Raw genomic sequence first — 26,233 nt, 5'->3', positions numbered from 1 at the left:
AATAAGGAAAAGCAGTACTCTTAACCAGATTTTCATTGAAACCTACTTGCACAATAAATTAAAATTCTAATATTGCAAGCCCTGGATTTAGGTGTGCAGTTCAAACAAATTCAGGGAAGCCACCTGGACCTACAGTTTGAACACAGATACAATTTCAGCCCTGGCTTATGAGACCTCCAAGTCCAGGTGACAATCTCTCCCTGTTCAAGAAAATTAAAGGTTTCATAATCAGTGAAATTTACAGTWAAAAAAACAAATAAGAACTCAGAGGTTCCCATAACAGTTTTGTCTTTGCTTGGAAGAAAAAAAGATATCTGTTTTCAGCAATTCAAGTTTTAATGGGTTGGGATATTTCAAGCAGTGCTCAAGATAGGCTGTGTTTACCCTCCTTTAAGATGTAATCAGAGCCACATCTTTAATTGCTAMGCACAAGAAGGTTTCAGCTGGGTATACTCATAAATTGCAGACCCTGCTGCTAAAAATATGTTGATCTACTACAGCTTCTGCTAGCCCATAAAGAGCCAGCAYCTACTTTACAACACCTTCATGCAGCTTTGCAATGGAAGCATTCTAACTATTCCAGGATAAGTCTCAAACGACACTGCTTACAAAACCCGATTAAAAAATAAAACCAGAAAAAGCAAAGCCAGCTAACACAGCTACAACTCCTAAAGAGTCCCTCACAGCAGTGTGACTTTGACAGCAACAACTCACAGTCTCAGGTGGATTTGCATCGCTGGGTAAGAGGGCCGAAGTTCTGCTGTTTCCTTGAGTTGGCTCCCTAGCAACAACCAGATGCAGGGATCCCGTGGATTGCTGCAGGAGCGCAACGGCGTGCTGATGGGAAACGCTCCGATCCAATGGGGTGCAATTAATGGCCAGTATGTGGTCATTTTCCCTTAGTCTTTGATCCCTTAACAAAACATTGAAAGAAATTTTAAAGCGCTGCACAGTAGCTTCATTACAGGCTAGTGTAGTCTCAATAGGACCATGCAAAATACACAGACGTGCAAGGTTACACTATTTATATAAAGCAAAATCTGCTTATTAGGTTGTCTCTGGCAACAGAAAAATTACATATCGTCCACACTGTCCCAAACAGACCAACCAAAGCCAATTCTGTTGCAACACTGCCTGGTATACTAGTTTGCTAGATTTCTTCCATTGCTTCTATTCAAAAGATTCTCCCATTCATCCTTGATTATGTTGAGTTACGTAGGAGAAAATTCCATTTTTGGCAGTTATATAAGGAACAGGAAACTATTCTTCATCACAGTCTGCACTATGCAACATTACCTCCAAGTACTCAAAACTTAGGCTATGACACTGTTTTGCATCCTTACTTTGCCTAAATACATTTATATTGTATTCAAACAGAATTTATAGTATCAAACTTCACACATCAAACTTTCCTGGGGCAACAGAGAGCTCAGCTTATACTACAGTATAAATAGTACATTGTAATAGTACAAATCTCTGTTAATTCACCCCAGCAATGAATACAGGTTTGTGACAAGAGAGAAACGATCATTCATCTGCTTTGTTAAATATTCATTCTGAGCACGAGACCAAACTGTTACTTAGACAGACACTTCCTTCAAAGCTCTGTAGGAATCCAAAAATTCACCAGGAGATCTTGTCTCAGAAGAAAAACTGGAAGTACGCTAGGGAAATTTATAAAAACCCCGAACAATAAAACTGCACATCTTAACTAACACATTCTAAACTTCATTTTTCTCATGCAATATTTAAGAACTTYCCCTGAAATCTCTTTTTTTTCAGGCACTAACCATATTTTAGATTCCTTCATCAAAGAAAGCAAGCAGCAGGTCATCAAATCCTAACGTGAGATATTCACCCTCCTTTGACATCCGGATCAGTCCATCTGTCTCCACTTTGAAAGAGCCTAATATGCTTTTCTTTAAGTGCTCTATGATGTGTTCTCTGTGGGCCCATAGCCATTATCATTCCAACCTCTCCCCACTCTCTTTGTCATCCCGTGTTGGCACTTCCTGACATGTGTTATTTAAAAAGTGACACCAGTGACTTGAAATCTAGACACATTTTCTTTAAACATAATTCCAAGCACTGTATTTGTCTCATGCCAACTCTTGTGGTTTTACAATCACATTTTATTTTTAAAGGATTGCTCTGTCTTTTGTTGTTGGGCAAAAACCCACAGACAATATGGGGGAAAATTGCCTGAAGCCTTGATTCTATGATGACATCTGTGCAGGGATCTGTCAGGAGGACTGGATCTAAATTTACACAGGAAAAACAGTAAAATCAACTATAAATAAAAGCATTGTCATACACACACAAATAAAAAACAAAAAAAATCAAGGGGAAAAAACAACCTCCAGGGATACGATGGATAATAATTCAAATATAGGCTAATTTTATTTTCCCTGTATTCTTCTGTGAGTTTTCTTGTTTTATAATCAGTACTCCAGATTCTCTTGAGCGATTCCTGGAAATTCCATTTATGAATGGCTGGGATATTCAAAACTCATCCAAAAATCTGGTCCCCAAAACACACGTTTTAGTTGCACAGACAGAACTCAAGCTACCTCCTACAAAATACCCACCTGATGACCCAAAGATATTAGTCTGATGAGGCCTTCAATAGGAAAGTCATGGTACGTCACAGAACTATTGTAACTTGTATCTTAAAGTGCAGAAGTCTCACCTGTCAGCTATGCCTCCTGGCTGCACTTCCTTGACAAAGATACCAACTTCTCCCAAACTATGGTTTTTAAGGGCAACCACACTAAATCCAAGACCTCCAACAGAAGGCTTTTCTATCTTTATTGATTCTATTTGTCTGCCCTGGTAAAAAAAGAAAAAGAAAAAAGTTTTACTAATTTTTAATGCAGCAGAATGAGCTAGTTCAAAATTCATGAACACCATGAGAATTATTCTCCTCCTAAGACTAAACAAAGGCAAAATACTGAATATGTTATTTCTATAAAAGCTTCTCCATTTATTATTTTTAATATAACAGAGTATTGGATATGCAAGTACTCTGAGGTTCTGAAACCTCAGGGAATTTAAAAGCTGCTTTCACACTTCATTCACATTATGAGATGAATTCCAAACTGGATGAAAACTATGAACAAAGTGCTGTCTCGAGCAATATATTTGGGATTTCTGGAAATACTGCACAACTAAACTAAATTACTTGTCTTTGGCTCCTTTTGCTTTTAATGCAAACCTTTTTTAGGTTCGTGTTCAAAAGATTGCAGCTTTTAAATAAAGAAATTACTTTCCTTCCCCTCCCTACCATTTCACACTTGATGCTAAAAACATTTGCTTTTCCAGATACCTTTTCAGTTCTAATACAAAATTTCTGGGGTTGTTTACTGGGAAGTATTACTTAGGGAAAGCACTTATATCACAGCTGTTTTATCCAAAATAATGTGCAGTCTTTACCACTCAATCTTTTATTGGATTAGTTAATGACACACTAATGAGAAGAGTTATGCTCAAAATATTACAGCTACATTAAGGTAGTCAATTAGCAACAGTTACTTAATATAGAAAGGCACGACTAACCAATTAAATTAATGGTTCAAAGTAACACAGAACAATACATTCATGGTATAAATGCCAATCCCACATGGGTGAATGTCTGCACCTGTATAATTCTCCATAAGCAGCTGGTACATGCTACATCACATGTTAACAAAATCAGCATCTGTCTGATGAAGTTAGGACAAATTAAATGAAGAGCTAAATAAAATATTAAACACTGGTTTTTTTAATCGTTTGCACTGTTCGTATATCAAAGCTGGTAAGTTTCCAATTCAAAATGTACTTGATGAAAAAGCGTTTTTCCATCCAAACAAGTTTCTGCAGAAAATGTCCATTTTCAATTAAGGGTCACCAAATGCCAAAAAATGTTTACTGGAAGCTGAAATTTCTATGTTGGTGTTTTCGATAGGGACTAAAAAAAAAAAGCAAAGAAAAACTTTCTGGTTTTGATGGTATCTTTCATGGGGGAAAAATCACCCTCAGCAGCTCTGAACTCTTCCTGGTTCTCAGATATACGASAAGAGAGGTATGTTTGGCAAAGTACTCCATAGGCACACATGGAAAAGTCTAACGCTAGAAGAAAATAAGTCTTGTGCACTGGACTTGAGAGCCTTACCTTTGCCATCTGTTGGATGATTGTGTTAAATTCATTAACTTCTAGGTTTGTCATGACAGGAGATGCTCTGGRTTCAGACAAATTGCAAGGTTTGCACAAGCTCCCATTTGTAACTGATTTGTCAGCAAACACCAGGAGCCCTCTCTTGGTAAAATCAAACTCTATCGAACGGTCCGGAGGCATGTAATTAAGCTGTTGAAAACAAAGATGCAATAAAACTATTTAAAACGTAAGAATAGATTTCCATGTATAGGACCTTTTATGCAGATTAACAACGAAGCAAGCATGTACATGTTTGCATCTACATATTCAGAGAAATATACTACAAATTTTAATCTCTTTTCAGAAGAAAGTTTTCAAAGATTTCAAATGTTTCTATTGCACTAATTTTCTCCATTTGTTTCACGCTTCTTCCCATTCCCTCCCATCCTTGCCCATTTCCCTCTTTTTACCCTCATTCCCCCAAAAAATACACAGACAAGCACCAAATACAAAAGAGGCACTGCAGCAATCATCAGGCAAACCCAGATAGCTTGGGCACAGGAATCACGATTTTCATGAGTAATCACTCATCAGGACTCAAGAGCCAAGGGTCTGCTCTATGTTACATCTCCCCAGAGAGACTAAAGTACAAACCAACTACTACACACTACTACTATTGCTAGAACTGACAGTTCAGTTTCCAGTCCTGGCAGATAACACAGCACTGTAAAAATACTACCAATGTGACCRAGTAAACTGAAGACTTTTTTTCCTGAATGAAACTGCTCATCATGCACAGGGGAAATACTTTAAAAAAATATTYTGATAAACATCTAAATTTGCTAGTTATTAACATTCCAAACACAAAATCCACTGTCACGGCTACAAAACATCATCCTAGATTTATTTGCATTTTCAGTTTATTATTATTATTTTTACTTAATAGCTTGMAGCAACATGTATCAAGTTTTGTAAGGAAGAAGCCTGAACAATGTGAACAAGGGAAGAAGGCAGAACGAATGGCACTGCCATGCCACCCACATAGGAACATGCACAACACATCCAGTACACTTGCAAACGATGGCGAGATRGCCTCATTCACCTGAGACCTACAGACCCCACTGTATCTGCAGGTGGGCAGGTGCAATAACAGCACCTCGTCCCTGATTTTAGTTTGCATTCCTGACAGCTAATTGCACAATGAGAACTGTTCATACAGATGTGTCAGCGATCCCTGTGTCCACAAGATGCCAGGGCCAGATGGCATTATAAGCCAATCCACACAGGCCCCTTCTGCTGCTGGAGCTAACTCACTTAAAACCAGCTCGGAYACATCTACACCAGTGCTTGGCAAAACTTCAAGGGTGGTTTTCTAGATTTCCTCAAGCAGGTTAACTATGCTTGTACAAGTCAGCAGGAACCAGGCGATGCCGTCTTTAGAAGAGGCAAGATGCTGCCAGTCAGTTGATAAACAGCATTTAGCTTCTGGGAAAAACAAAGGGCCCCAGTTCCCACTGTGTTCAGAGCTCAAGCTACCGCAGTTGATGCCTGTTGCTGACGCCTGTTTCGAGATTGATGTAGTCCTTAATTCCTGCCTCCTCTGCATACCTTTCAAAGCATGTTGCCCCCATGACTACAGTATGTTGCAATGGCTCTTATTTCAAAAGGGACTGTGCAGATACCAACTTTAAAAAAAAAGACAGCACTCAATCACACCAAATAACAGCAGCACAAAATCACACCAAATAACAGCCTATTAACAGCGGCATCCTCATTAACACCCACCTACATGTCCTGTTTTAAGTTCCAAGTTAAATACAGTTATCATCACACCAACAATTACTCTACACTCACTTGTTCCTTCAGCTGCTTGATGGATTGCTGGAGAGTCAGAATCTGGTTGAACAAAGGGCTCCTGAGCGTGTTACGCAGAACAGTCAGGTTTTCATTATGTGGAGCATCTCTCTTTTCATGGAGTTTTGCTTGCAGACGGTCAAGGATCTGCAGCACCTGCTGTTTATCTGTACCACAAAACAGAACGTGTTAGGAACACAGTTCCATTTCCCACTGCTTAGTAAAAGCAGTCTTTAAGACTACATACCTGCTGCAGGATTTTCAGGCATGTTGAAGGGTGTTCTTGGAATTACTCAGAATAACCTAGAATAAACTGGCTACAAAAATTAAAGGAAGGATTAGATTATACCACTTATCAGAGAGTAGACAAAGTAAAAAAAATACACCACTTTCTTAATTTTATTCTATACTCTTAGTAGTTGACAATAAAAAAATTAACAAAAATCTACTTTTCCCTTTTGTTTACCAAGTATTCAACAGCTCTCAACATAACCAGTTGCACTGAGACATCAGTAAAGAAAAATATTTCTGCTTGTTCTATGTGTTTTGTCTTTCATACACCAAAAAAAATCCACCTCTTTACAATAGAGAACACAAATTTTAAAGCCCAACATTAGTCATTGAAATTGAGCTTCAGCTGTGTTCGGTCAAACTATTTTAAATACAGACAATAAAGTTGTGACCTTTTCAAACACATGTAGATGAAATTCTACTATTTAAAAGATACTTTTCTCCCATATAATTATTTGTAGACAGTACCCTTATCACAGCAGCTTATTCTTCAACAGATCAATATAGGTGACATCTTATATCCTTCTATGAAACCATTCCATAAGGCCTCCACACACAAGGTAGCATAGTATTAAGGCCTAAAACTGATGAAATCAGTTCCCAGCCCAACACCACCTTAAGRGACTTCAGTTTTAACCCTAGTGCTGACTTGCAGAACAGGTAGGAGAAACTTCTTCTCTGCCACATGTACCACCCTTTGTCCTTTCTATTTGTATGACAAGCTTCGAAGGAATAGAATATCCTTTGTCATATTTCTCTACAGTGCCAAATAAAACAGGTCTCCAGCTGTGGTTCAGGCTTAGATGGCAGTATAAAAACACTGACTCGCAATTAGTAGTTATGATAAATGTGTACCCTTACGTGCATGTTATTACCTTGATGCAGAGCCTGTCATCCTGAAATCTGTCAAGGCAGTCAAACCAAAACACACACAAGATTTCTTCAGTCAGTGCAAACTCCTCTGAACAAAATCAACTATTCAACAGCACAATTTATCTAATTTTGACCCTACCCACTAAATAACTATGTAATTTCAAAATATTTTAAAACAGGCATATAAAGAACTCTCTTCATCTTGCAATTCAATGTAAATTAATGGTAAGCAGATGCCAGAGACCATCTCCCAGAGAGCCCTGACTCTCTCGGCTCTGCCTCTGATACTTGCTGTGCTCAGAATAAAAAAGTCCARGTTGTGAGGATCGAGCTCTATGTGTCCAAGGTGCTATTGCAAATGAAAACAGGGTAATACAATAGCTGCTCTTCTCCCAAAAGACAGAGATTAAGCTGCTATAAACTAATGAAAAAAAAAAAAAAGGTGTGTTAGAGGTGTGTTACAAACCACAGTTTTAGATTTATGGAGCCTTTACTGTCTCTGAGCAGTTTTGGCTATTAGAAGAATTTCTGCAGAACTCAGTGGGTTTGCATGATTTCTACCTAGGGCCAAGCAAAATGAGTCGCCTTGCAAGTCTATTAACAGATTTAGGAGGTCATTTTAAATCAAACTCATAGCAAGGGCTGAGGCTGCAAACCCGAACAACCCCAAAAGATTTTCAGGAATGCATCTGAACTTTTGCAAGCACTGAAGCTCTATTTTCTTTTCCATTTGAAATAAAACACTTCTAAGAGCACGGCAGTCTTTGATTCTATGCTAAGTTCTGATTATGAAGAACAGATGAAAATACCATTTTCTAATATATTCTTAGGTCTTCATCTAAACAAAAAAAATAAGGGGGGGGGGGAACTTGACCTCCTTGACCAAAAACATCCCATGGACCTTAACAAACCGGGACAAAGACTATGAAAATTATTTTTTCTTTCAAATTTTACTTGCCTCCATTCATTTCCTTTCCTTTTCCTCACACTTCACATCAGCGGTTAAAAAAAGGGAAAAACTCCTAAAGCAGGCTAGCCTACATCAGTAAAAAATGCAAAAAGTGACCTRAAACACCTTTAAGCAGCATTACACCTTAGGGGCAAAGGGGCATGAGCAGGACATAGACTCCCCTTGCAGCAGCATTTGCAGCAGCTCTGGCAAACTGCACCCKGAGAAATTGCCTGCGTCACTCAGAAACCACCTCTACGAGACGCACTGACAGGCTCCAAGATTAATACTTTTCTCCACTACAGCGGGTGTAGCAACAGCAATTATGACAATGGGTACAGAGCCAAAAAAAGAAAAATTAGAGCTGAAAAATGTAAGACGCCCAGGCTCCATCTAACACACAGAGGACCCCTGGAGAAAGAGGTAAAAAAGCAGGAAAAAAATAACACAGAACAAAACACACACAAAGTTTCTCCTTCCTGCTTTAGCTGCTGCTCAGAGCTATTGCAGACCATTTTGCTGCAGAGGCAGCTGAAGTGGATGGACCTTGGGTACAATTCAGGAACCATTCAAGTTTACACAGCACTCGGGGATTCCTCGTGACCCAAGCTGGCCTCTAGCCAGGTTGCAATGATTTTTGAGGGGCTACATATTTAAACCACCATCAGTATTTCTTTCTTCTCCTTTCTTCTCTCMAAGTAAAAAAGGGAGTGTTTTATTTTAAAGCAAACAGATAGCTCCTTCTGTTGTAAGGGGATCTCTGAGAATATCAAGTTGAAAGTTTTCAAGTAATGGGTAAGTGATGACAGCTCCCTAACTGGCTCTCGGGGGCCAGGGAAATGCACAGCCCCAGAAATTACTGATCGGTTTATGTCTGGGGACCCAAACAGCTCATGGCTAAACCATTTCCAAACCCGGATGCTAATTTTGAGTGAGGTGTCAACAGACAGAAGTTGCTAAATTAGCAGATCCCAGCCTATACATTGGTTTTGGAGAGTGATCCARAACACAACGGTTTGGGCTCTCAAAAACAGCTCATCCACTCCGTGCTGAACTTTCCCAGCCCCATTCCCGCACTTCTGCGGCCACCTATTTATCCGCTAGACAAAACAGCAAACCTCAAAGCTCAAAATTCACATCACAGCTCCCAGTATCACCATAAAACCATTGCCAAAAATCATGAATTTCATAAAGCTTAGTGTGGTCAAACACCACAAAAAAAMCCCTCTATTCTGTACAATGTGCAACTGGGTTTACTGTCTTCAGTTGTGAGAGCTGAACTCAATGTACCACAGAGTAATAAAGTTTCAATAGGTTTGGGGCAAAATGCTATGACTTGGATCCTTACACAAAACAAACCTTTCTTTAATAATAATAGTAATAATAAAGTTGTGACTAGTGCAAGGGCAACTACCCTTAGTGTGCGTGGCACCTTCTGGGACATTAACTCCAGGACACACGTCCTYGCTGTGCAGCAAGTTCCAACTGCTGCTATTTTTCAAGGGCTTCTAACRTAGCCAAGCCAGGCAGATCGTCACGGGAACAGCAAGGAGTACATCCCTGTCCAAAGTCACCTTTCTGCACTAATGCATTTGGAATTTTTCCAAGAGTGAGCATACACTGCATGTTTTTTCCTTCACCAGTCCAGGAGACACCTCCAACTTGGAAAATTTCAGCCCATCAGGTTTAAAGTTTGACAAAAAGAGAAGACGGCATTTGCTACACTCACCTCAATCCTAAAGGGTTCTACCTCAGCATCACCTATTACTTGAGATTTTAAAAACAGTATACTTGAAGTCTTCCTATAACCATGTGCTACTGAAGAAATATACTACATTTTGCCACTTTACACAGTAGGCTAACTCAGTTTTCCACTCTAGTAACAAAAAAATGTTTAGCATAGACACACCTTTCAGAGAAGGCCACTGTAAGCAAAGATCTTGCTGCTCCACATAAACATTATAGTTTTTTWAAAAAGTGTCACAGCTCTCCAGTTTTCCAGTATCTCAAAACTTTCTACAAGTTGTATTGACCATCTCAAGCACTTGAAAGGAGCAGATAATTGAATCGTGCYGCAAATACCTACGTATAAAGATAGCACATTCCTCTGGGATGAAGCAGGTTAAAGGGAAGTGTTYTTGCACATGAAATAACCGATCCATGGACCTGCGGAGGTCTAGTGACTGGAAGGTGATGAAAACAAATGAMACCATATGCACCTGAGAACCACTGCACCAACTGAGACCAACCTTACTCATTCCCAAGCCATGCTAAGCTTTAACAAGCAGAACCTGAATTCCCAWGGACTTGAGCCTGGAGGGRATGTGCCGATGYGGATTCTCTGATGTCTAATAAAAGGCTAAGCTCAGGTTGAAGCCACTCTCAGCGGAGCTGTGCTCAGAAACCTGTTCTGGCAAGGACTGTGCTTCCAGGATCCAATCGGGGAAATTAAACAGCAAACCTGAAAGTTATTACAGAGAGCTGTGGCACAAGTAAAGCGCTTCAGGTGGGACGGGAGTTGTTGCACCTGGATCTAGAARGGTGTTTTCTGAAGCTTAGAAACTCAAGGCATTGCTTCCCTTCATCCAACCTGAGTGAAAAATAAAAAGCTGTTCATTTAAGGGTCTCTGAACTGAAAGCCTTTGAGCAAAGTGTCCCCGAAACTGCGCAGCGCCTCGTCGCCCGCTTGCAACGAGCGAATGCGCCGCTAAGAGRCCGAGGCTCGGCCACCTCCGCGCAGCGCCACGCGGGAAGCCCGGCCAGGAGCAAAACACGCAGGGCAGCACGGGGCTGCAAAGGAGGAGCTCGGCGGGGCGCGACGCTTCCTCGAGACCCCGTCGCGAGGGGCCCGCCTCGCGGCCGGCGCCGTCCCCGTCCCCTCCCGCGGCCGCCCCGCGCCGGGGCCTCCCCGCGAGGGCGGCGGCGGCGCGCGGCGTTACCTGCCATGGCCGCCGGCTCGCACCTGGGCGGAAGCGGGAAGCACCTGCGGCGCAGGAAGCCGGGGCGGCGCGGCGGGAGAGCCGCCCCCGGGGGCCGGAGCGGGGCGGCGGGGCCGCCCTCCCGCTGCCCGGGCGCCTGCCCCGGGGCCGGCTGTCGCCTCGGGAGGGGGCCATGAGGGAAAAAGTAAAGACAGAGGCGGGCACAGCGCGTCTCAGAGCGCCAAGCGTGCTTTGAGAGCGGGGGAACTGCGGAGGCTTTGCATGCCTTCAAATACAGCTGCATTAGCCGGCTTTCCCTCCCGCCTTTTATCAAAAATAGCAAAAAAATCCCACCAAAGAATAGCTTTTACTCTAGATTATCCCTAATAGATGACGCACAGCCCTGCTGGCTACACTCGGAAAGACAGGAAAGATTTGAACGTGAATTCTGCCCCACGAGCAGYGACTTTTCTTCCTGCGTGCCCCTTGCTTTCCTTACATATAAGTAAGATATATACCACACTAAGAACATAAAGCACATCACCCTCATGCTTTAAGGGTGTGGATTCCAAACTTCCCACTCCTGCCTCTCAGTTTTGTTTTAATTAAGGTTATATTGGTGGGGAGGGACAGCTGGGCTCTGCCTGCCCAGCTCCGAGCTGCAAATTTAGAGAAAGGAGAGAGGAGAGGGAAAAACAAAAAACAAAAAACYATGAGGTGGCAATATCTCACACCAACAAATAATGATCAACCACCGGTGGGAAAACCCCTACGTTTTAGGCCTGTATTTCCACTAATTATGCAGGTTTGCAGCCGATATACCCTGGCACAAACAGATTCAGGTGCYTGTAACCGTTTGCTCATGGAAGTAATCAACCACAGAAAAAAGAATAAAAAACAGAAAGGCTGGATAATACAGGGCATTCTGCTAAACACTCTCTGGAAACTACTTCCAACCGCTTCCAGTGTCCAGGTCCCCATGTGTTTTTCAGGAAATAACTCCAAAGAGAAAAACAAGAACGGTAACTTCTGAAATTCCTTTAAAAATAATATATCATATATATAAAGCTTACCCACTCCGGACACTTAGTAATATTTCATTAACAAGATCTACAAAGGCGCAGTTGACCATACACTCAGTTTAAAGTTAAAATAAGACTTTTATAGGAGCGCTGCGCATTTGCTCCGCACACAGCGCGGAAAAGCGACACCCCCCTCAACGGCCGGGCAAAAGGCGGGCGAACSGAACGGCAGACATCTTAAGTAAGGGCAGCTGCGGTGACGTCACGCACGTCGCGTAACGTAAGGGCGCGGCAGCCATCTTTGTTCCGGGCAAAAGCCGCCGGCTCCGCAGCCATCTTGGCAAGGGGGCAGGCTTTGCCTTTGGTGCTGGGCAGGAGCAGTGTTCCTGTCAAAACGAAAACAAACAATCAAAAAACACAAACACACAAAATAACCCCCCTTAAGCACGTCAACAACTCGAGAACAACSAGGAGAAAACTCCCCTGTGCCCTGCGCCGCGGCTCCTCAGCCGCCTCTCCCCGCGGCGCCGCGGGCGAGTCAGCTGACGGGAGCGGCTCGTTTCCATGATGGCCGCGCGGCCGGGGCGGCTGCCGGCGGGCCCGGGCGGGCGGCGAGGCGCGTCGGAGGCCCGGCTCCTGCTTCTGCTCTGGTTGGCGGGCGCGGCGGGCCGGGAGGCGCCGCTCAAGTGCGAGGAGCTGCGGCTGGGGCAATATCCTGAGCGCCATGGCGGCGGGCGCGGCGGGGGCGGTTGCTGTGGCGACGCGGCGGGGCGATCCGGATGGAGCCGGATCCCTGCGAGGGGAAGGGGGAGATGGAGGGGCGGGATGGCGGGTCCTGCGCGCCCCTCGCGGGGCGGAGGGCGCCTCAGGAGCCCCCGCTCCCGAGGGGTTCCCGATGGGGCTTCATTCTCCATTCCAGATGGGGAATTGGTAGGTTTGGGGTGTAGATTGGGGGTGTTTTCATCGATAAAACTCTACGGGATGTCAGCCCCCTGAGCCCCTCTGAAAATAAAATAATTTTCAGGATAATATAGTGAGGTGCACCGACTTTGCAAAAACCCCGTCTCCCTCTGGAGTGCCAGTTAGCAGGTCTGAGGGTTAGCTAGAAAGCGCCTGTCTCCCGCAAGGCAGCTCAGACCTCATCCCAGCATTATCCACATGGCTGCGGATCGAAAGTGTCAGGAGAGCAAATCCCAGAAAATTTAACCTCATCCCCACTGCGCCTGCCTGCAGGATGAGAGACCTCTGGGAGTGAGCTGCTGCCCGCATTCATCCGACTCCCAATTCCCAGTGATCCGAGCGCTCGCTTTCCAGTGGTCACTTTTGAGTTTTGGGTATTGCAGTGGATTTAAATCTCTCCACTGAATAAACTGAATAAACTTTTGTTTAAATGTCCCTGGGTAGGAAAGTGGGCTAGGTGAGCTGTGCTACCTTGCCTGCCTGCAGAAGCCAGGACCAATAAATATTATTTTTCCTTCCCATACTGCTGACTGCAGCACTAATTAGATGTGAAGTGTGTGCAATATATTTATGTATTAAATTGAAGTGAGGGCTTTGTTGCAAAGTAATGTGCTGTTCGTGTTTTGGGTAGGAAGGTACATSTTAAATCCTCAGGGGTTAGAGAGGGCGGAATAAATTAATACTCAACTTGTGTTGCTGTTTGATATGAAAAATGTTTTTCCTCAATTAGCTGAACATATATTTGTGATGAGCCTAAAATAGACAATAGTACGCAAGAACCGATGAATTGTACAAATCACACAGCATATGGTAAGGATTTTCAACTTCTGACATGTATTGATGGTAACTGCATTTTCCAAGAATGTGTTCAGATCATGCGTTTGTATAGCGGCTAGATGAGCTTCTTAAAACAGGGAATCAGTAATGAACAAATGTGTTATCTATTACTAGTATATTTGCAAGTGAAGTTTTCAGTAAATCTCTTTAGTTTGTGTTACATCTTCTAGGATCTAGGATCTGCTTACATCTTTCACTACCCTAATTAAAACAGCCTATTGCTATCGTACTAGATTTTGCATATACTTGTTAAAAGAAGAATTACCATAAGGCATAAGAGCCTCAAAACCTTCCCCTTTTTCATATCTTTTAAGGAAAAAAACGGTGTATTTCATTTTCAGGAGGTTTTGGTGTCATTAGACTGTTTTGCAAATAGTTGCATAACTTTTGATGTTAAATTCGGATGCTCATTTGAGTATGGCAGATGAAATTGGTCACGAGGTTACTAGCTGTGTTTAGCTTGTCTGTAGCTGGAGATGGATCACAGATCAGTGTTAGTCATGTCTGACTATTTAGTGGGTATATACATTTAATGCAACATACTTTTGAACAGAATTTAAGCAGTAAAATTGCTAAATCATCTAATTGTTATTTTCTGGGTCAGTATAGTTTTTATGCACATAACAGTCTTTACATGGTCCCCACAGTATCTGAATTTTGCTTGTCAGTACTATCTAAGTAATAAAAAGTTAATCTTCTGGATCAAAATTGAAACACAACAGTCTGTAAACATATTTCTAGGTCCCRTCACCCCCCAAAATACTGGTTTACTTTTAAGCATCTGAGTAGTTTCATTTAGTAGCTGGTTTGGAGGCCTCCTAGCATGACATTGACAGGAAAAAATGTGGCCTTTACCATCTTAATGCATTTTAATCACTGTGTGTTTCCTCTAAATAAAAGAATGCACTGTTATCTTAGCTCATTTACAAAGCAAAAACAAATAAACAAAAAATATAGGTCTGTAAAGCAGGCTAGAACTGTCTTAGATTAAGCACATTAATCAGTAACATCCACATAGTGCAGACTTAGCTCATATTTTCAGGTGTTATTGATACTGACCAGGAAATTAGGTATTTTGATCCATGCACAATGCRGACAGATATTTAAAAAGAAACACAACCAAATCCATTTGTAGCCTCCCTGCCTGTAAGTACTATTGGAAAATCAGAAAAGAAATATTGAACTTGGCTGAAGTTAGAAAGAACTCGCAAGTCCTGAAAACTAGTAATAGAAAGTAGAGCAAGGACTGGATTTTGGCCCTTTGGAGCAACTTACTTCAACATTGGAGGGTGATTAATATTCTGCTAATGTATTGCAAACCTTTAGCAGATGTCACTTTCTTTTGTGATTTCCACATTGGCTTGTTTATGAGTTGAACTTTAGATTAGAATCATAGAATAATTAGGCTGGGAGAGACCCCAGGAAGTCCCATCACCCAACCTCCTGCTCCRAGCAGAGACAGCGCTGAATTCACGTGAAGTTGCACCAGGCTGTCCAGTAAGATCCTGAAAACCTCCAAGGATGGAGATCCATCTCTCCATTTTCAGCTTGTTCCAATGTTTGACTGTTCCCAGGATGAAAATGTTTTCCGTATGTCCGGTTCAGACCTCTCATTGACTCACAATGGAACAAAAAGTAGAAAGTGCAACAGAATTAGAGCGGCAGTTAGCCTTGCATATTTTGCTTAATATCTATCATGTAAAAATACAGTTATTCATAGGGTTGACTATGAGAAATTCAGTCACCAGTGATAAGCCCTTATATATGATGTGTAGCGTGACTTTCACAATGTAACTTTGTTTAGTTCACTTGTTTCACATGGCTTGTCAGAAAAACACAACAATCCCAGGTCTAAATTTAAATAATTTTTCTGCCCTTAGTTCAGTGTCTACCAGCACCAAATATTAGTTGCAAAGATCACCTTGGCATAGAAAAAGTCTTTACTGGAAATGAAGTTGGATTTTACAAGCCTATCGCGTGTCGTAACGTGTAAGTACATTACTGTGTTTTGTAATAGTTTGCCCTTATTTTCACATTAAAGTGTTTCTAAAATAGTATGATGTGTTGGCAGAAGAAAAAAGAGAAATAAGGAGATAGAACGCTGCACACATGTTGCACAGTACTTAACGTTCTAATAAAAAGTAAAGTAGTTTAATGCCGAGATATACATGTTTATAAGTAAATCTGTCTCTATGTTGCACGCTTGTTTGTTTAATTATGTTTGTGTCTTTACCTTAGTACTTACCCTACTGAAGATTTGCCATGAATACTAAGGCTGCATTTTCACACATGCTAAAAACCAGCACAGCTGCTTAAAGAGCAGCTTGATGACTCCTCTCCATCCCTTCGCCTGACATAGTGCGTTGTCCAGTGGAGTAGGAAGCTCATCTGGCTTTGAACTAAAGTGGAGCAGGTCCCCAAGATGAGTGGCAGCAGAGTCACATCGGTGCTTGTGCCGGCACGAGCGYGAGGGCAGCGTGAGGATGAGAGAGATAAAAGATGATCTGCTCTCTCTTCTGAAAGAACCTTTACATCTCTTTAAGGGGCTGTTTCTGAAATGTGAACATGATGAACTTGATTCTTCTGAGGCTGATCATGAGCAAAGGATACCATAAATGTTCCAACTAGCCTGTGTTAATGATCAGAGAACACCTGTCGTTACCATTTGTTTCTCCTTTTTTTTTTTAAAGTGGGATTCATACTGGAGCCTTTTTCTTTTGTCCAGCTGCAGAGTCTTTGGAAATCTTTGGAAATTATAACTCCTGTAATTCTCCAGGATATTCCTCATCATTCTGGTGGGCAAATAACTCTGCTCAGTAATTTGCCCAAATCAGAAGTATGGCTCTGCCTCTCAATTTCATTAATATTTTCTCTGTACATAGTCTTCTCATAAGTCAAAGCTCAGGAAATTCAAGAAAACATAGTATTTTATCTAATCAAATTTAAATGCTAGCAAACTAGACTTCAGGCACGTTTTTGTCCAGAAACAGCTGCATTTGAGTCTTGACAGTGATGGGGACTGAGAAAAAGATGAGTTAAACTAGTTTAATAAAAATTGCTTAGTTTCTGAAATAAATGTAAACCTTATGTTTTGGAGTTTTGCATATATATTCACTTTTGTTTGCTATTTCTTTTCTAGTGATTTTCTAGAATATTTTTTCTTGTAAGTTTGTGTTTTCTGTATGAATTTAAAAACAGATACACATGGATTTAAAAAGATTAAAGGCAATATAGGGATCGTTCTATATTAACTTTTCAGTAGGCAGTAAAAATGGTGGGCTCCTTATGATGACTATTATTTATGATGAAATAATATGATGACTGTGCTACTAAACTTGCTGTGACTTTTCCAGTTCCATGGCTGTTTATATGGCAGAGAGGCAACAAGAATTTTTGTGGACTGAAAATTCCCCTTAAAGTCCCACTGTGACTATAGGAAGAGTTTTGGCAGCATCTCCTTGATAAAGTCTCAAAGCCAAGTAAAAACAGCAGAAGGATTAATATTGCCAGCTTGCATATATATGTTTGTTAAAAAGTGGTCTAATCRCTCAATCAGCCTTTTATAAGGCATTTTAAATATTAGCTAAGTCTTAGAACCATTATTTCAAGCAGGAATATCTAACTTGATATTCTACAATAATCTTGCCTGTTCTGCTGCCTTTGGAGCATCTTGTTTGAGCTTTTTTTTTTGTGAAATTGTGACTGTCTTCAGCAAGAAACAGCCGCATCTCTTTTGAATCAGGAAATCTTTCTGCAGTGGGACTGTGCTGAGAGGGCTGTAGGATAATGTCTATTCCTTCCTGTAGCAAGGGGCAAATCAGAAAGTTTTCCATATTCAAACCATGCTGTAACAGCAGTACAGATCTGGAATCCAGAAAGTTGGATAGTGCTAGCTTTTAGGACAAGACTAGCACACTAAGTTGAATGTATGTTTAAATGGACATATTGAAGACAGTTGCTCGTAGTGTTTGTTCCAGGAAAAGTTTGTAAGTGCTAAGAAATTTGCTCCAGCTTTTGCTGAAATGGAAGTTAGGTTTGCTTTGGTTTGGTTTTAATTTGATTTTTGGTGGTCGTTTTTTGCTAAATTCTAGAGCTCCTTAAATTGGCTCTGTATTTTGCTTAATATGGGCTTGATTTTGTGGACTGGAATACATCCATCATTCAAGTCTGCTCATTCCAGGCAAACAGACTATAAAATGATAGTCTGTAAAATATACCAAGTTCCATGTAGASAGATATTTAAGCATTGATAAGAGACCCTGAAAGAGCACAGAATCCAATGTGACCTATAGCAATACTTGCAGAGTATCAACTGGCATAGAGAGCAGGAAAAAACARTTTCTGATATGGTAACTGAGCAAAATGTATGCAGAAAAAATAAAGATTGGGTGATRCTGAGGAACACAAACAGGAAAAATTCAGAGGAACAACTGAAAGAAAATTTTATCTTTTATCCCACTGTAGAAATTCCTTTGGTTTTAGATCAGGAAGCATTRTTTCCCTGCTTGCTCTGTTAGTCTTGAGGGTTTTCTTTTGTTTGAGCTAAGAGAATGAGTAAGATAAAGGAAATACAGGAGCGGATGCAGACTTGATACAGAATGAAGATGCTTCCACTTCATATGAGATCTCTTCAGTTTCATGTTGACTAGGTTGATGTCTGTTTAAAAAACACCCAGTGCATAGGCAGGTGCTCAGTTTAGTTTATTACTGTGTTTGATCAGAAACATCTCATATTAAATTGTTCTCCCACTTTTACATAAAGATTGTTTTTATGCTTTAGTGTCCTCCAATGATTGTTGAYACTTTATAGTTGATAAATAATTTCTGAAAATTTACCCTAACTTTTAAATAAAACCATTAGTGTTCTTCACAGTGGAAACAGGATATTTCTAAAGATGGTAATTTACATTACATTAGGTTCCAGGAAGGCCCGCTATGTTCTGTGTTGCTAATAAGCACCAAGTAACAAATATTGAGGTAAGAGTCATGGTTTAATCACCTAATATTGCCATGAAGTTTTAAAGTCAATAAATCTAGATAATAAGCAAAAATGTAGATCTTTATTTGGCATTAAAAGCGCTTAATAAAGGTGCTAGGATTTTCTCAGCTACTGTCTTTGTGAAACTGTATGTTTCATTCAGCTCTTAACCAGGAGTTTAATTTGAGCTTATTAAGTAGTTGCTGGCACATGGTAATGCACGTATCAAAACAGTGAATTATTGAATATTTTTAAGGTTCTAATTACATTTGTGTTTGCTTTTCTTTTCAAAGAGTGGCTGTTCCCTGGTGCAGCAGAGGATAGTTCTAGGATTAATAGCTATGTGTTCCTAGCTTGGTTATTAGCATAAAGTTCACGTCAGCACTGACTGAAAATTACTGGTGGTTGTGTCCACCTCACTCCAGCCGTTGGCAAGATTAGTGTAAATCTCAGAAAATCTGAGGATTCTGCTGCCGCTTGTATCTGTGTATTTTGCATACCTAACCACGGAGTGCTTAACTTTAGGGTACCTTTACCACAATACGTCCTTGTGTGGTCAACAGTTCAGGCATTAAAAAAATTCACATATTAAAGATCAACAGTTACAAACAGATAGTTTTGCCTGAACATAGATAGTTTTGACTGAACACTTTCTGCAGCTTCTTCAACTAGTTCAAGTCTTCTCCAAGTGCCCTCACAATTACTGCCTTTGCTGTCATCTTATCATGTACCCTGTTCTCTCTCTTTGGCTGGATGTGAGTACACGGGCACCACTTGGCTTTCCAGTGTGGCCTCAGTAGGGCTGAGCTCTTGGGAAGCGCTCTGTAAATRGGAATATCCGCAAGCAAGTTATGTCTCTCGTGACAAACAATGATAGTTTGATTTCAGGAAAATAACCTATATTCTTAAAGAGTAGAGTAGTGCAGTACCCTGGAGTTGCAGTGACTGAGGTTGCTTTATGGAGGATTGAAAGCTGAACACTATCARTTCTGTGTCCATTGGTTGAAGATAAATAAGTTTGACCTTCCCCCCACCTCCTTCTTTTTGGTAAACTGGAACAGCAGAAAAATGAGTCATTCCTTTAAATTTCAAAAATATGCTTTGTGAGTGAATATATTTCTGCAGTTCATTGTCTACATTGTTTGTATGTTTTGGCAGGAATGGATACTCCTACAAAGTGGCAGTGGCTCTCTCTCTATTTCTTGGATGGCTGGGAGCAGATAGATTTTATCTAGGCTATCCTGCCTTGGGTGAGTTTGTCTTTTCTTTGAGCTCAAGATTGCTGTTTAATTGAGCTGTATGCATATACTTACATTTTGAGTAATAATCTTTAACTGTCGTAATTTTCCATACTTACAACTAGAATGCTTGAGGTCTTGTGAAATAAAATCCTGCATGTATGTACTTCTCCTATGTATGCCTTCTACTCAGGTTTTGCCACTTAAAATGGCTATGAAATAAAATCCACACGTTGGAGTAAGTGCTGCTAAAAGGATGCACAGTTGCCCGGCAGATAAAACCGTTCTAAACATCATTACCATTCCTAGTTTGATTATTGCCATTCGGAGTTTTGCTTTACATTGACATTTACCACTGCATTCTCTATGAGGCTCTGAGCAGAAATGGTTTTGGCTGATGTGCCAGTTAGTTAAATGATGTTTGATTCTACGAGGGAAATAGCGGACAAACTCGACAATATTATAAAATCAGTGTTTTGGCACACAGAATTTGTTCTTAAAAATGCATGTGTTCAAGATAGCTCATAGCATTAGTAACAGTTCTGCAGAAGTCGTGACCTTTAGTAAGAACAACTCTGGTCGTGTTTTCTAGGACCTGATGGTGTCACTGGCTTTTAAATTATAAAATACCTAAATATCCAAAGAACTGCTTTCAGRGACTATGATTTTCTTTGTTTATTCCTGAGCCAGATAAATGGAAGTACTTCTAAGTCTAGATGGCAGGGGSAAAAAATTGGAAAAAACATATGCCCACTCTCAGTTCTGTTGGAAGTTTTGAGTTTCTGCCCATTATATGCAAACTCTTGGGTTCCTTAAGAATATTATCTGTTCTTCTGGCTAATCATGTGTTAACATATGTGTCTTTATTTCCCTGAGATTCTATAATTAACACTTACTTTATCCATCTGTTTCACGAAAATATATCATTTTTGAAGCAGTTAATAAGAAACATTTTTTTTGTTACATCAGTGGCTGAAAATGTATTTCAGTATGGCTTTTGGAATAATAATTTGCAGCAATCATATTGTAATATATTATAGACTTGTGAATCCTGTRTCCCTGTATAGTAGCCTTGAATGTTTCATGCTTGCCAACCCTACTGGAATATACTGAAGTGAGTAACCTAAGCTAATACTCTTACAATTAAACTCTTCTGATGGCAATTTTTCAAGCCTTTGAAAGGTAAAGAAAAAAAAAAAAGCAAATACATAAGTGTAGAAATGCAGGAAGATAAAATCAATAAATTGGATTTCTTGGCAGTGGTTAATTTTTCAGGTCATCCATGTCTTGGCCAAAGTTCTGCTAAAGAAAAGCAATGGCATTGAAATATTTTGAGCAAATGTAATGAAAAATTTAAATAATCTTTTTTTTTTCTCTCCTTGTGCTTAAAGGGAGCACAACAAATAACAAACCAGCTATTGAATATGGAGAAACCAGTAAAACAGTAAAGTTGAATGGAAGGCAACCCCTTCCTCTCCCCCACATTGTGCAGTAAACCATAAGTTATTGCTGCCTAGGACTGCTATTTTTTCCTCYGTGCTTCAGAGCAGTTTATTTTCTCCGAGCACTCTGCTTGTGGGGAGGGAAGCAAGGAGGAGGGCAAATGACCAACTTTACCCCGTGCTCTTCAAACACCCACCAGGTTCAGAAGCAGTTCTTCTGTACCAGTAAACTCTTGGAAAATGCCTCACCAAGGTGCAGCCCCTTCCTCATGTGTTGCTTGGAATGGCTGCTGGAACCAGCAGTGCTTCCATTGAACTGCTGGATTCCCAACTATCCAACGGACAGTGAGGACCAGGACTGGAGCCTGAGAGGGGATCTTACAATAAATGTCAAAAATATTTTAAATGGTGACTACACTTGCTGCAGAGATAATACAGAAGTGAATTATATTCACCAAAGACTTGATATTATTTAGTTGTCTTGACTGCTCTTTCCTAAGGCTAGTGTTTCTGTAGCTGGTTGTTTCTCTTTGCTTTTCTTTTTATGCAATTGTCAATACAGACATCCAGGCTAACTGCGGTTGACTGCTGCAAGTCTCACATGTCAGCCACGGGGAACAAATTGTTTCCAACACTGATATACTTAGGTCTTTTTTTTTGCAGATGTAAGTGGCACCACTTAAGTGTAATGTTTGTGGACTTGCCTTTTAATAAGCTGAAAGARTGTCCTGCTACTACTCTCATCCTCATGGTCACTAGGTATATTTTTCCTGTTAGGTTTTCTCTATTTGCTCCTGTTCCACAGAGTAATTATAAACTCTCTCCTGGAGGTTTATAGCTCAGACTAGTGTCCTCGTGTCCAGCATGGGAGCTCTCCCAGGTGGTGGGATGCTCCTCCTCCAGCATGCAAGCAGTTACTCCCCATCTCTGCTCAAGCATCAAATTCCCTCTCCTCCGTGTTCAGCCACAGAAACAGGGCACAAGGGGAGAGGAGGGAATCAGCTGGACAGATGGGTGCTCCTGTGAGAGGGGGAGTGAGAAACAGGAGGAAAAGGTCTGGAGACCTTCAGGTACTTGACTGCAAGCAGAATCACCCTGGAAAGCATCTGCTTTTACCTAGAAGAGCACRACTTGGAGGCATCCCTGCGCTGTGGGGAAGAGGCGCCGCGGGCTGCTCTCCCCRTCGCAATCTGCCGGCCCCGGTGAGCGTGACGAGGGCTCGCTCTGCAGCAAGGACCTCTCTCAAGCCCTGTGCAATGTAGCTCACAGCTGCCCTAACTGCAAAGTCTGTGCTTTCCTCTTCCCACTTTCTGTTCCAGGGTAAAGTTGCGAATGTCTTCAAAATGAGCATTTCATTCTCAAAATAGCCTGGATGTTTGTCTAGCTGAAACTGAAGTATTGTCTCACAATAAATATAGCACTCATTGTGTTACATTCCTTGCATGAGAAGCTGTTGATATTTTAAAGAAAATTCTTAGTCTTTTGTTTTTTCTTTTTCTGAGGACATATCCCAAATGTAATGTCAGCCTTTCACAGAGAGCTCCCAGAGTGAGAAAGTTAATCACTATGCCTATATATTTGCTATTAATCTTTCATTTATTCATACAAACGAATCTCTAATTACTCACTATTCAGAAGTAAACATGTTTTATATATGTGCCTATGTGTGTGTGTATATATATATATACATATATATAAAGTATGTATGTATTATGTTATATACATTGAAAAGTAAATTTTCTAGTTGGGAACTTTTTTTCAGTCTATTATCAGAGAAAGGAAAAAAATCAGTAACTTGTTCATCAACYTCATTTCTTCAATGAATTTTTGTCTATTTAGAAAAAGGTATGCTTAAAATCCTCTAAGTGTCCTCAGGGTAGTACAGAAATGTGAATATTCATGTTGTTTTTTTTCTCTGGTAGTTAAAGATCTTTAATTTGGTTTTTCTTTTTGGAAGTATGTGTTCTGTAGGATGGGAGAATTTRGATGTGATTGCCATCAGAAACATATGAATCTATACAGTAACTAGCTTGAAGATGCAATTAAATTTTGATTCCTTTTCTTAGGTTTGCTCAAGTTCTGCACTGTAGGATTCTGTGGAATTGGTAGCCTGATTGATTTTATACTTATTTCAATGCAGGTAAGTTGGTGCTTTCAAAACAAGATACAATCTGTTTGTGTTTGTTAAGGCTTTGATTTGATCCCTAAGTCTTTGTAAACATTTAAGCCTTAAGAACCTTTCCTTTGCAATATTGAAAAATCAAAACATTTACTTTAGCATAAATTGATATTATGGATACAAAATATGAATATATTTATAGCTTGAATTAAAATTCAGCTAGATTAGCTCTCTCTAAATACCCATAATGAATCTACCACTTGACTATAGCCTGGAAGCTAAACCACTGTAAATTCATTGTGTCAGAACTGATGAGCTTTTTATGTGACACACAGAGTTAGAATTACATGAGATGTCCTGGTATTCCTGAAACAAGACCTGCCTGTGAAGTTCTGTGCTTGCATGTGTTTAATTAATGATGGAGCCGATCGCCTGGGGGTGCAAACAGCAGGCAGGAAAGGAGACTTTGCCACTTTTTATTTCCTGCTTCTGCTGCACGTAGCAGTCTCATATCACCTGAGCCTTGTGGCTGTGGGATGCTTAGTGCGTAAGTGACATCTTGTGATGTCATGAAATTGCCACGTTGTCTTATTCTAGAGTGCATCCATTTAGCCTGCGCTATAAATTGCCTTTGTCAAACCTAAAGCACATGGTGAGCATAGAAATTCCTTGTATGTGTTTATAGAAAAATATAAGAATTATGTTTCTTGTAAATCTGTCTTTTGTGTATCACTAATCTTTCCAAGTGTGTATATTCTCAAATGCTTTTCTATASTATGGCAGTAGTATACTGCTATTTTCTATACTATGACCTTACATCATAYCACTCGCAGACCAGGTTGTGAGGAGCTTTCATCTCTCTTTACTCATCTGCCTTTTGACCCTGCATCAATTTATCAGTCCTGGAACAAAAAAGCCACAGTCTTGCCTCTTTCTTCCTTACCTGTGCAACCTCTCYGAGATACTTACTGCAGCCTAATTCACTTTTACCTCGCCTCCTTTGTTCAGGAAAAGCTCTTTGGAGGTCCCTCATTCGTTAGCCTGATTTTGTGACTCAAATCCCTGTCGATTTAACTTAATGCCAGAGCCTGGCTGTGTAATTTGGTTGATTAGAGCCCAAGGGAGATGTTCCTTGAGAGACAGCGCTCGCTAAAATAGTTAAACTACAGCATAACTTCAAAATAAATCTAGTTTCTGTTTGACTAATTAAGCATGACTAATTTTATGAAGGGAAAATTAGCAGTAATTGAGGTGTTAGCACAAAGTGTATATTTCACTGCGTATTGAAAACACTTGGTTCTTTTTCTCTTGCAGATTGTTGGACCTTCCGATGGCTCTAGTTACATTATAGATTACTATGGAGCAAGGCTTACAAGACTCACTATTACCAATGCAACGTTCAGGAAAATGCAGACATATCCTTAACCCTGGCCGTACGTGTCACGTATGCCCAGGTGCATTCTAGTTCTACAGACGGATCCAGTCGTCCACTGACGATATATGACTGATGACTAATTAATGACACCTCATCAGAACTGTGTGTTAAATGTTGTACATTGAACGAAGATGGTAAAATGCAAAAATTCATCAAGAGGATGAATTTACCTCAGAGGTGCCAAGTGTCTTTGTGACTGCTCTGTTTCTGTGAGCACATAGTTTGCCGCTAAGTGGTGTCAGTTGTGAGGTATGCAGGCTGTTGTAATTTGCACTGTTGATATTTGGCATCTCAGTATGATTCAGAAGATTATTTGCTGATATTTAGTCCTTTGAAACTCATGAGACATGGATGTTAGTAGGGCCAGAATTATACTTGGGGTCTGTTTTTAGAACTCTTCTCAGTTTGGAATTTAACTTAAAAACTCTAAAACGTAGAAATTGCTTTTCTTTCTCTCAYGCTAATTAAAGTTCCAATGGCCCTAAATCTTGTGCTGAAATTCCACTATGAATTCCTATGAAGTTCCCTTGATTTGAAGATGTTTATTCTGTAAAGGTTAAAGAACAATTCTGGTAAGGCTGCAATATCTGATCACTCTTGATCTACCACACAAGTATGGATATGGAAAAATCTAACCACATGTGATGCATCTCAAGAAGGAGGGTAGATGGTGAGAGCACAGAGGTTAGAATAGGACATAATTGCTTTGCTTCTTTTGATTTTTCCACCCCTTGCAATAATCCATAGTGAAATGCRTGTCATTTTTTATTTTTTCTGAAAATACATTTGTGTCTGTTTTGCAGATAGAGAATGTCAGAAATGTGAATTCTTTGCTTTGATAAAGTCCTTGAAAGGGTCTTTTCAAGTGTGTACCTGCTCATAAATGAATTRATTTCCAGCGAAATAAATTCGGTGTCCTTCAAAGCCATTCGACCAAATTCTTTAGGACAGCCAAGATTTACCTAAATTTTCCTTTAAATACATTATATATATCACACAGAGACAGAAGACATTTCAACAGAATCTTACTAATATCTGACCAATTTTAAGCATTCCCTTGACCTTCTTATGAAAACCTGTAGCAACTGAATGCAAAGCTCATGTTAATAACATAGATTTATTTTTTTAATAATCTTGGTGCAGAGGTTGGTTGGTTTAGATCCTTTGAAAGTTTAGAAACTCTCA

The 26,233-nt window shown here is 40.4% G+C and overlaps 2 protein-coding genes across 3 annotated transcripts in view; one reads left to right on the top strand and one right to left on the bottom strand.

Moving 5' to 3' along the window:
* Positions 1-12,213, bottom strand: part of PATJ (PATJ, crumbs cell polarity complex component) — a 136,609-nt gene extending 124,396 nt beyond the window's left edge. For both annotated transcript variants that reach the window (XM_026040711.1, XM_026040712.1), the window contains exons 1-6: positions 12,091-12,213; positions 6,234-6,303; positions 5,987-6,153; positions 4,151-4,342; positions 2,690-2,829; positions 715-913 (exon numbers count right to left, since the gene is read on the bottom strand). In XM_026040711.1, coding sequence (XP_025896496.1) covers positions 715-913; positions 2,690-2,829; positions 4,151-4,342; positions 5,987-6,153; positions 6,234-6,255 — 720 coding nt within the window. In that variant the 5' untranslated portion in view covers positions 6,256-6,303; positions 12,091-12,213. The remainder of the gene's footprint in view (positions 1-714; positions 914-2,689; positions 2,830-4,150; positions 4,343-5,986; positions 6,154-6,233; positions 6,304-12,090) is intronic.
* A 425-nt stretch (positions 12,214-12,638) lies between these two features.
* Positions 12,639-26,233, top strand: TM2D1 (TM2 domain containing 1). Its single transcript, XM_026040716.1, has 6 exons — positions 12,639-12,749; positions 13,736-13,809; positions 15,717-15,825; positions 19,973-20,064; positions 23,561-23,634; positions 24,928-26,233. The coding sequence occupies exons 2-6, from the start codon at positions 13,782-13,784 to the stop codon at positions 25,036-25,038; spliced, it is 414 nt and encodes a 137-aa protein (XP_025896501.1). The 5' UTR covers positions 12,639-12,749; positions 13,736-13,781; the 3' UTR covers positions 25,039-26,233.

The sequence above is a fragment of the Nothoprocta perdicaria genome, unplaced genomic scaffold (genome assembly GCF_003342845.1).
Source record: "Nothoprocta perdicaria isolate Ctin4 unplaced genomic scaffold, notPer1 scaffold_262, whole genome shotgun sequence".
Classification (NCBI taxonomy): Eukaryota; Metazoa; Chordata; class Aves; order Tinamiformes; family Tinamidae; genus Nothoprocta; species Nothoprocta perdicaria.
This window is presented reverse-complemented; position numbering and strand designations above follow the sequence as displayed.

Coding starts and splice junctions, on each gene's coding strand:
- TM2D1 (XM_026040716.1), top strand. CDS start 13,782: ATGAATTGTACAAATCACACAGCATATG. Junction 13,810..15,716: donor TACAAATCACACAGCATATG/GTAAGGATTTTC, acceptor TTCTGCCCTTAG/TTCAGTGTCTACCAGCACCA. Junction 15,826..19,972: donor CCTATCGCGTGTCGTAACGT/GTAAGTACATTA, acceptor ATGTTTTGGCAG/GAATGGATACTCCTACAAAG.